The sequence below is a fragment of the Monomorium pharaonis genome, chromosome 3 (genome assembly GCF_013373865.1).
Source record: "Monomorium pharaonis isolate MP-MQ-018 chromosome 3, ASM1337386v2, whole genome shotgun sequence".
Taxonomy (NCBI): Eukaryota; Metazoa; Arthropoda; class Insecta; order Hymenoptera; family Formicidae; genus Monomorium; species Monomorium pharaonis.
The window spans coordinates 19564634-19576765 of record NC_050469.1 but is presented as its reverse complement, the minus strand read 5'-3'; the positions used below and the strand labels follow the sequence as shown (position 1 = coordinate 19576765).

The window sequence follows — 12132 nt, the reverse complement described above, 5'->3', positions numbered from 1 at the left end:
AAGGATAAACAGTTCATATTTCAAATCAAAGAAGAAAAGGCCAAAAATACATTTTTAATGCTTAATATTGTTACATCCGGCAGACTCCTCCACGATTTCCCTTCGTCAGAGAAACAAATAAGATTACAAAAGAAATTCCGTTTCAACGATCTCCGATAATTTTTCATGCATCTAGGATTAGTTCGTTAGAAACGTGACGACAAACATGGATGGACGAAACGACCAAGTTGATAATTTCAACTCCTTTTGAATATCGAGTCAACAAACAATAAATTTTGAAGGTAGAAATACAAAAACAAACTCGGGATCGAAGCAAAGTTTCACGTTTTCTTACAAAAAAAGGAGCAATAAAGTATCTAAACATTAGCAAAAAATAAATGACCGTTTCCTCCATCTGCAAACCATACCGTAGCATGTCTAGCACGATAAAGAATTATTTATCTTTTAAAACCAAAGGGAAGATAATCTACGCGATAGGTCGGATCCCTTCGATAAAATTAAAGGAATGTGGGAGGAAACAGAGAAACTTTCGACTCAATGTATAATTGGTCAAAAATGAAAAACTATTTCTCCAATAAGAAACTTAGAATTCATTCACCACATAATCCTGAAAGAGTCCTACCAATCAAAATATTTGAACCATCTACATTTGGATCCTCCCTCTGTAAGACTCTGTATATATAAAACCAAATCTTGAAGAAGTTTTTCAGTTTTTTTCACCCCAATTAGTAGTCAGTAATCAGTAACGAATAAGAGACTTAGTTAGTTAGCGAGTCAGTTAGTTAGTAATCGTGTAGAATCAGTGCGCGAATAAACTTTAGTGCCGTTCCATTCAGTCAAGAAAACCTTTCGATTCCGATAAATTTGTTCGAGAACCAGTAATGAGTAAGTCCCACAATCACAATTTCTTTTGTTTTCACGTTACTCATCTACTCCTTTCCGTTTTAATTTTTTAAGACACGCTCATATTATTTATAAATAATTCCCTATTAAAGTTTAATCGGCGAGTTCGGGAAGAATTAAAGCGCGTTTACCAGGAATACCTTGAGTCACTTCATTTGCCCTTAACTACCAACATCGAAGAATCTAGTGTTCCTCGACCTTCCTCTCCTCCTACACCTTCGAAGAACTTAGTGTTCCTCGACCCTCCCCTTCACCTCTAATTACTAAAGAACATGAACACGTTCCTCAGATATTCTTGACATATTTTTTTTCTAGTTCACCTCCTCCCATAAGTCCCATCCGAAGACTTTCCATTCCCACTCTCCCCCGCGCTAACCCTTATCCTCTTACGACTTCAAACATCTCTTTTTTTTTTCTTATGTAACCATTAGTAAACCCTTCGACTATTTTCTGGCTCCGCGTTTACCGTTATGACTACACTGAGAAAAATCTCTCGGAAAAAACTAATACAACATTGTAGATTTTATTTTGTCAGATAAATAACTTTAAATTGTAATGTAATAGAAAATAGAAAATACATAGATTAGCCATAATTTTGTAATAAATTTATTTTGTTACATGTAGACACAAAAACTGTGACTTTATGAAACAAACACGCAAATAAATTTTATTAATAAGATATAAAACATTTATCTATAGCGTTTTGGATAATTATAATACATTAAAAATAACTTGTTATACATTAGTTATGAAATTATGCTATAAAATTCAGTTAAAATTTATTGCGTTATTGTAGTACTCCATAAAATAATATTTTAAATATTTAAAACAGCTAACATTAATTTGTAGTAACGTCTTGCTTGTTTTATCATATAGTAGTTTATAGTCACTGAATACAATTTGTTCACTTTACTTTAAACTTAAACCTCCTAAACACTTTACTATAAAAAATAAACTGCTTTACAATAATTCTTGATATGTTTTCTACAAAAGCATTTATAGGCCTGCAAGTTGAATTAAAGATTGCTACAGGTTATTATTATAGTTTACATATATGCCTATAAGCACTTATTACATCTTGTTGCGCGAAGTTTTATTAAATGTGATAGATTTTTTAAGTCAAACGCTACTATATTTTCATAACAAATGCAATAAATTGCAACAAAATTATTTAAAATTACAACATCTTTTAGGCTTTGTTAATACTGCAATATTATAGCTTTAAGCATTTTGTCAATTGATTTAAGACAAGGTTTTTAAAACAATTTTTTTGACTTACTTATTACAATTTATCTCTATCCCTATTTGTACTATTATTTGTAGACGAGCACTCCACAATTGTATTATCTGGTGCTACATTTTTTTCTGAGTGTATAGAATTAAAATAAAAAATCTTTATGTTTCCCTTTCTCCACCCACCACATACTTACATAATATTTGTACAACTATATATATACCTACTCACTATGCGTTTTTCGATTATACCGCCGTTATTACAAAATTTTTAAATCACACGACTTCAGCGCCTATTTATATTCTTATAACTTTTGGGGAAATTTAGAATAAATACTTTGTTATTTCTTTTGTTACATAAATTTCATCATTTATTTTAATTAATAACGACCTTCCCTCATCCCGAACAAAGACTGCACCTGGTCCGATCCCGAGTTAAAGCGATTCAATTCGTTGACTCGAAACTTGGACCGACGGACGTACGACTTGAAACGGGTTATAGCGGGCCTATCGGCACATTGACCTATATTTTTGAGTTATAAAAAGTGCGTTCAACTCAAGGCACCTACCCTCTCTTAATTTGTGTGCCTACGGGAATTCTACGTGTTTGTTACGTTCTTCCCTGCCTTACCTATTCTCCTTGAAATATCCCTCCTACCAAATAAAAGAGTTAAAATCCCATAAGGCTGAACGTAACAATAATTAATGGTTATATGATAACAATATCATATAACCATTAAGTAATATAAATATTAAAGAACGAGATTTTAAATATTAAAATTTTTATATAAATTAATCCACTTAGAGAAAAACTATCACATCTAGCCTTCTTTTGAAAAATTGGTTCACACGTTTGAGATGACATTCTCAAATACTATTCTGTGTTCTTGAATAAATATCATTCCCATACAGCACATCATCTTTCAGAAAGGTTTCTGAAAGATATCTGACAGAAGATATCTTTCCGATATCTTTCAGAAAGCTTTCTGAAAGATGTGTGCTGTATGGGTTAACAGGTTTTAAGGCTCATGCAAGAAATAAATGAGATACTACTTTACAAAACAATATAGTATAATATCATAAAAATTAAAAGCATAAAATATTGTCAAATAAAAAGAAATAGAAAACAAAATACAAAAATATATCGTTAACAAATCGATAGCTATTTAGAGAGATAATATGATGATAAATACTATTATAAATCATATTAATATTTTTAAGAAATCTAATGCACTCCCTTGAAAGCACGTATAATAAATGGTTCTTTAATCTCACAAAAAAATATTTCTGAAGCACTACCTAATTTCCTGCGATTTTCGGTAAATAATTTTTACTTGTTAGCCAAAGTAAAGAAAACTTAGTACACAAGTTCAAAAAACATTGAAAATAAAATGATATGTAATAACAACAGTATTTATTTAATTTTCGTGTCGTATTTATTTAATTTTAACATTTATTATTAATTATTATTATTAATATTGCTGAAAATGGAAGAAAATTAAATAAGTACAATATGCTGAATGACTAAACAGAAGTCAATTTTATCATTTAAAAATTAAAACCTTTTATTATTGGCACAAAGACGATAAGACAAAAAATATCACAAATATCTTAAAAATAATAAAGTTACTGCCTATTTCGGTCTGTCTGTAGCGGATCTCGATGTTGAATTTTTCTATTTAATATTCTTAATTCAAATAAACTATTATATATATCTATAAAAGCTTCTTTTGGTTCAAAAGAAAATAAGACGTTACAATTGACATCTTACACACAAGTTATTTCTTAGTAGTCCAGTTAAATTAGCTGAAAAATAGGGCCAAAATTTGAACTAATTGTAAGTGGCACTTTCTTTTCACCAAAATGTTCGGAAGGTGATTAGAAATAAAATGTGTGTGTTTGAAACCCGCAACTAGTTTTGAAAAGTTGTAAGAAAAGCATAAAGGTGCGAAAAACAGGTTTTTTACATGTGCAACAAAACATAAACATTTTACCAAAATAGTTTCAAATAAAAAATCTAGGTTTTGAGAAGACCTACAAAATGAGCTGCGACAAGTTAAAATCGGTTCACGTGTTTAATTGCAAAAAAAAAAAAAAAATTAAAACCGTCGAAACAGGCTTTTTTTCCACTTATTTATTATTTATAAAGATTTGAAGATGTGGCTTTAAAAATGTGATACGATATACCTTTCGTGACGATAAAAAAGTGTGCAAAATTTTAGTCCGAAATCTTTTTGCAAGAAGCTGTTTGTTACAAATTCGTCTCCGAAGAAATTAATTTCTTTAGCTTTGGCAAATTACACAGTAATCAACTTGGCTGCTTTTTATTCTTTAAGAGTTATACTATCATGTACAATTTGGAACAAAGCGATTTTTATAATTTAAGGGGGGCAAGTCATGTAAATCGAAATTTTTTAGCAATTTTTTTTTCTTGCTTAAATTTATAGGAAATTTTCCGTAGAATATGAGAAAAAATAGTAGAAACCGATTTGAGAGTTTCTTCTATGTTATTTTCAAAAAGTGAATGGTCGAATTGGGCGGAGCACTCATGTAGACGAGTCGGAAACTCAGTCTTTTGATCTCTCTGTAATAAATGTTAACCTGGCTGTGTTAAAATAATGTTCGAAAAACAGGAAGATCTGCTCTATGGCCCTGAAATCGCAGATTAGCAAAAAACTGCGATAAGTTAAAATAAATTACGATTTTTTCACGATTTTGTTACTCGAACTTTAAACGCGTTTTTCTCCAAACTACTTTTTTAAAATTGACGTGCAAGATAACTCAAAAACTATTCATCCGATTGAGTTCTCCTTGTGTATACACACACACATTTAGATAAATACTTTCCTCATTAATTGAACATTTATTTGTAATTGTATTGTTTAAATAAATTATTTTTATTGCATAATTAACACGAAAATTTTTCGTAAAAATCAATACTTTTTTTTCTACGTGTCGCCATTTTTACAATTTTGCATTATTTTCTTTAACAATAGGTTCAATTAATAACACAAACCGTACAAAAAAGAAATCTATTTGGTTTTTTTGTTTCAGATGAATACAAGTAGCGCTACATTGCACACCGACAAGTGACTTCAACGTCGACGCATTAGATTTACATTATTATTATTTATAAAATACATATTATTTTTCTGTCAAAAAATATTTTTTTAGTAGTTTAATGTTACAATAACATACCCTGAAAATTTCAAAAAAATTGGTTGTATAATTTCCTCAAACAAAATTCCAAAAAATCACTCAATTTTCAGCGCGTTACATGACTTGCCCCCCTTAAACTACTGAAAAATGGCTCCAAAAAGTAGGTACGTTTTTTTTCTTGCTAACAAATGGAATAATTTTTATCATAAAGAATTGGCGCAAAAACTAATCAATAGTTTTTATTTTTATACAAATTTTTAAAAAAGAAAATTTATTCTATCTTAATTTACAACCGAAATACCTTTTTTTTATTAAAATTTATTGTAGCTTTAATTGTTAACATTAAAAGCTGAAATTTGCACCAAGTCTAGAAATAGAGTTGAATTTACTGTCTTTAAATTTTTTAATAAATATCTTTAAAAGTTTTGTTTATACAATGTTATAAAGTGGGGGAAGCGACGCGGCCCTCTGCCCGTGCACGCGCATGCGTGATAATGAATTTGTGCCTTCAAATTGCTGAAACTTACAATGTCTTAGCAATAAATTAATGTAAGCGATGATTTTTTTAAAATCTGGGGTAGCTCATCGAGTTCTTTACAAACCTTTGCAACAAAATTACGACAAGGTGTGTCCGCATTAAGCTTAGCTTTTGCTGGCAAGGCTTGTTGTAAATAGTATGACGCATATTTTATGCAAATAACAGGGTAAAATTTGCTAGTAAAGCATAACAACAAATTTGCAGCAAGAACAAGGCAAACCTTGCTGTACATAGCATAATAGCAAATTTGTGGCAAAAACGAGGCAAATCTTGCTATGCACAATATGATAGCAAATTTGTGGCAAGAACAGGACAAATATTGTCGAAATTTAGATCAACAAAAATGATTATTAGACTGAAATATTAGACTGATTAGTCCAATATCAAATGTGAATGGTGCAATCATACTTGGTTCTCTGTTCTCGACGAGCCCCTTTTATTAATCCAGCAGGTAAATCTTTTTCACGAGAAATGCGCCATCTCGAGATAGATAGTAAAGTCAGAAATAAAGTTTAAAACCCGATAATGCAACCCTGTTATTTGCATAAAATGCGCGTCATACTATTTGCGACAAGCCTTGCCAACAAAAACTAAGCTGTTTACGGACACACCTTGTCGCAATTTTGTTGCGTAAGTATGCTCGGCAAGTTTTATTTTGTCCTTGTTACTAATTTGCCGTTATTATGTGCTTAACAAGATTTTCTGTTTCTGCCATAAATTTATTGTCATATCGTGTAGCAAGGTTTGCTCTGTTATTTGCTTAAATTTTGCATTTTATCGTGTCGGAACAAATCTTGTAATTTCTATACGTAATATTTATGTACAAGTCTTTCTCTGTTATTTGCAGCATCGTGTGATGAAAACTTTTGCCGTAAATTTGCTCGAAACTTTTAGAAAACAAAGCAACAGACAATTACTTGTCATAAAATTGTTGTCAAAATTGAAACAATCCTTGCTGTAAAGCTTTCACGATATGTGATTTTAACAGGCCTGGCTAGCTGGGTAGTAAAGTCAGAAATAAAGTTTAAAACCCGATAATGCAACCCTGTTATTTGCATAAAATGCGCATCATACTATTTGCGACAAGCCTTGCCAACAAAAACTAAGTTGTTTACGGACACACCTTGTCGCAATTTTGTTGCGTAAGTATGCTCGGCAAGTTTTATTTTGTTCTTGTTACTAATTTGCCGTTATTATGTGCTTAACAAGATGTCCTGTTTCTGCCATAAATTTATTTTCATGTCGTGTAGCAAGGTTTGTTCTGTTATTTGCTTAAATTTTGCATTTTATCGTGTCGGAACAAATCTTATAATTTCTATACGTAATATTTATGTACAAGTCTTTCTCTGTTATTTGCAGCATCGTGTGATGAAAACTTTTGCCGTAAATTTGCTTGAAACTTTTAGAAAACAAAGCAACAGACAATTACTTGTCATAAAATTGTTGTCAAAATTGAAACAATCCTTGCTGTAAAGCTTTCACGATATGTGATTTTAACAGGCCTGGCTAGCTGGGTACATGTTTTAAAGGCGCAAATTCGTTATAACGCACGTGCACGGGCAGCGGGCCGCGTCGAGCGTCGCTTCCCCCACTCCATCGCCATACACCGTCTTGCTCGTACATTGTAACTTTATAACATTGTAATAAACAAAACTTTTAAAGATATTCATTTAAAAATTTAAAGACAGTAAATTCGACTCTTTTTCTAGACTTGGTGCAAGTTTCAGCTCTTAATGTTAACAATTAAAGCTACAATAAATTTTAATAAAAAAAAAGATATTTTGGTCGTAAATTGAGATAGAATAAATTTTCTTTTTTAAAAATTTGTATAAAAATAAAAACTATCGATTAGTTTTTGCGCCAATTCTCTATGATAACAATTAAAAGAGTTATTCCATTTGTTAGCAAGAAAAAAACGTACCTTTTGGAGCCATTTTTCGGTAGTTTAAATTATAAAAATCGCTTTGTTCCAAATTGTACATGATAGTGTAACTCTTAAAGAATAAAAAACAACCAAGTTGGTTGCTGTGTAACTTGCCAAAGCTGAAGAAATTAAATTCTTCGGAGACGAGTTTGTAACAAACAGCTTCTTGCAAAAACCAATGAAGATTTCGGGCTAAAAGTTTACACACTTTTTTATCATCACGAGAGAGATATTGTATCACATTTTTAAAGCCATATTTTTAAATCTTTATTAATAATAAATAAGTGAAAAAAAGGCCTATATCGACGGTTTTAATTTTTTTGCAATTAAACACTTGAACCGATTTTAACTTGTCGCGGCTTATTTTGTAGGTCTTGTCAAAACTTATATTTTTTTATTTGAAACTTTTTTTTGTAAAATGTTTACCTTTCATATGCAAAAAACCTGTTTTTCGCATCTTTATGTTTTTTTTTTACAACTTTTCAAAATTAGTTGCGAGTCTCAAACACACACATTTTATTTCTAATTACCATCCAAACATTTTGGTGAAAAGAAAGTGTCACTTACAATTAGTTCATTTTCAAAGTCTAATTTGACTGAACTATAGATATAATATCTAAAATTGAGACATAAGACGTCTTGTGTCCCAATTTAGACATGTTATTTGATTTTATACGTTAGTTCTTCGACATTTTTAGTGCAACAATCGTTTTTAATTTATTGTATGCATTCTGACTTGAAATACAACTGGTATCAAAATAGCTATATCTTACGCAAACTAAACAACTTTGATAAAAATTCTTATCACTCTTATTATACTATATCAAACGCTTACGATACGTCACCGTGCTAAAAAAAAATTATAACTATATTTAAAAAAAAATAATAGTAAATTTAAACGGTATTATTTTATTTATAATGACTTTAATATTAAAATTTTTGCTTCCCTCCCTCTCTCTCTCTCTCTCTCTCTCTCTCCCCTCTTTTTCTTATTAACTTTTACAATATAAGATTAAAACATTTTATTATTACATGACGTAATATGGTCATTACTTACAAACATAATTATTTTATTAATATAATATTATTCAAATTATGAAAAATATTATGATTAATATTTTTAAAGTAATTATTATTACATTAATAATCTAATCATATATTTTCATGTTTTTTTATGGTATAAAATTTTCATTTAGCCAAGGTCTTTATCGATTTGCTGGCGACAGGTGGTACTAACTTACTCAAGAAATGCAAATAAAAGTTGCATACATGGTGCATAAGACATCGCGACGTTAACGTACGTTTGCCAGTAACTGGATAAACATAGCTTAGCTAGATAGACGTAAAGAAACGAGACAATACGCGAGAATTTCAACGATCAACATGTTCACTTAGCAAGCTAAGATATTCTTAATGCTATAGATATTTACCGAATTTTGGACTTTAGTCCCTCTGATAAATAATTAGAACCAAACAAAAAATTTATTAAATAAAAGCAAAGAAAGGTCACGAATTAAAAATGTTTACAAATCAAAAGTGCATTTAGGTATTTTTTATTACTTTATCTTATAATATTTCTCAATAAATATTAAACATTTGTCTCTAGTTCTTTTTATATTTAGTCATCTAGTAAATCATGCAATTCATTTAATGACAATTATTATAAATAAAATCAATTTCATGTTTCGTTTAATACTTAATAAATAAAAAGAAATATCATTAATCAATCATTTAACAATTGTCAAATTGTCAGAATGCACGATCTTTAAGCGAAAATAACATATAATAACTCGTTTCGCAGAATTAAAAGAATCTTTTACGTATCTTTATATGAATCTTTAAATGAATCTGTATATAGTCAAATTAAAGATTGAAACTTAAGATAAGTACAGAGATAAGATAAGTACATTGAAACTGAAGTAGGTAAAAACCAAGTACTCTTGAAAATTAAAATCTTGTACATCTTAACTTAAATAATGAATAGTAAATTGAAAAAATGTAAATTTTAATCGTATAAAAAAATATATTCTAAAAGATGCAGAAATCTATTCTAAATGCATATGCATTCTTAGGCTGGTATTCATAATCAAATATTATTTCAAGATCGTCGCAAGCAATATCTTAAGATGTTAATACAGCTCTGTGATTGTGTGATGACATCTTAAAACAGTACTTGAGATGATCTTAAATATAAGATACGATTATGAATTCTGACCTAAATGTTCTTTATGCATCGCTTAATGATATTTACACGTATCGATTCTAAAAACGGACAGATCTTATAATACGTACCTGTCACCTGTAAATTCTATCACGTTTTTGTCATTCACGCGAAATCCGGAATCCTTGTAGCCCCAACCGTTCCATTTTAACAACTGCTGCCTTAAACACAAATAGAGTATACGGACATGAGTATTCCGAAAGATCGCCTATAGAGCACAAAAAAATTGCACATTGCAGAAATTTTATTTCATCGCGAAATTGTTGCAAAATTTTAGTGCAATATTACAATATAATGTTTGAATGTCTTTCTGATAACATTCAGTTATTTTAAATATTGATGCATATAACTTCCAAAAATGTCATATGTCCTTGAATTAATTTTTACACTTAAGAACCAAAAATTTTATTGTCAAATTATATCTCGTTTACTTTCAAACGCAATTTTGAAGATTCGCATTGTCAAAAAAATATTTCATTAAAATGTGAGTGAAAAAAAAATGTAACAATGTTACGCTACTCGCCTTTTGTTTTATTCTGCCTGGCTTTTTAATGACAAAAATAATTAATGAAGTGTCATGTGTCATTGCCGATAGCGCGTACTACTTGCTATTGTAAAGGATATTATTATTTACAATATTTTTAAAACATTACTGCAATACTGCTGAAATAGTATTGCCAAAAAAATCTTTGCAATGTTTCTGTAATATTGCGATGTAATATGCAGTGTTGCGTAGTTGCTTCTGCTTCAAAAATCGATTTCTTTGCGAAAATAAACATTAGATCGCGTAAGAGAAAAATGACAGAAGCGTAAACGAAACTTGTAGGAAATGAAAATTCAATTAACACTTGTTTTACATTTTATCACGTTCCGAATTTTTTCTTTTTAGAAGTTTCGTTTACACTTACGCCATTCTTCCCTTACTTTCGCTTCGATTCTCATTTTCGCGAGGAATATATACAGGGTGTCCCAAAACATACTGGTCAACGCTCGCAAAAAGACAGAAGGGATCGAGATGAACATAAAAGTCCAATATTGTCTTGGGTTAGGTCCACCAATAATCGAGATATTAACGTATGGAATCGGCAAATAATTTAATTAATTTCTATCGTAATTGTGAACAGTAAATTAATGAAAGCTTGTCATACATTCACGATAGATTTTTTCTTCCGTGTTATGGTTCGAGCGGATCGAGCTCTTCTCTCAGCGCGCTCTCATTCGCATAATTTGAAAAATTAATACCTCGATTATTGGTGGACCCTAACTCAAGACCTAACTCAAAACAATATTGGACTTTTATGTTCATCTCGATCCCTTTTACCTTTTTACAAGCGTTGACCAGTATGTTTTGAGACACCCTGATAAATATTACGCAGCGTGCGCGAGTCTCGAAATATTTAATTCAAATTACAGTGTCTACCCGCGCACATTTTTGTCATGTGACCGAAAATCCAAGCGCTGCTCATAAAAAAAATATAGAAAGATTTTTCGAAATTGGGGCACGTCGTTTCTTCGCGTTTAGCATTATTCCGTCCGAGACGCCACAAATTCTCTATTAATAAACAATAGAGAAATAGAACAGTGAAAAAAAAGGAAAAAAGAAAGAAATGAAGACTTGCCTATACACTAGATAATAACAAGAGAAGGAGATAATAGCTTTGGAAAAGGGGCACAGGTAGTTTTTTATCGATCGACGTTACAATTACGCGTTCGCGAAGACGTCATTCGAGTCATCTTCAGGGAGAGGGAGGGGTGGCGGGAGAGTCGTTATAACGTTGATAATGAGTCACGAATTTTTACACAGCGGTAAAGTAATAACGTGTATACACAGCTGCAAGAGGTGTGGCTGATCGCGATTAAGTGCACGCGCGTGGTCGCGGCGTGGGCGCGTGCAGCATGACTCGGGCATATATGTGCATAAGTAAATGCACGCGCATGTACAGGGCGCATGCATCTGTTCCGTTCGTCACGAGGGGCGGTGAGCAGCAAGAGTATATACCGCCCGAACGCGAAACTGACCTGATTTTCGGCACGACGCTCTCAACCTCGACCGGCTCGCTCGCGCTCGTCGTTTCCACAATCGTCCCGCGCATCCCTTGCTCAGGCATATTCGTCACCCCGTAAACACCTTTGATTCAGAATTAAGCTCGGAGA

General features: G+C 31.3%; 1 protein-coding gene across 2 annotated transcripts in view; it reads right to left on the bottom strand.

Annotated features, from left to right (window-relative positions):
* The window catches only part of LOC105835571 (alkyldihydroxyacetonephosphate synthase), a 23201-nt gene extending 11069 nt beyond the window's left edge, over positions 1 to 12132 (bottom strand). Inside the window, exons 1-2 of one of the 2 annotated variants that reach the window (XM_012679011.3) lie at positions 11998 to 12132; positions 10050 to 10139 (exon numbers count right to left, since the gene is read on the bottom strand). In XM_012679011.3, the coding sequence (XP_012534465.1) occupies positions 10050 to 10139; positions 11998 to 12086 (179 nt within the window). In that variant the 5' untranslated portion in view covers positions 12087 to 12132. The remainder of the gene's footprint in view (positions 1 to 10049; positions 10140 to 11997) is intronic. The other variant, XM_036284930.1, reaches the window with a different exon arrangement.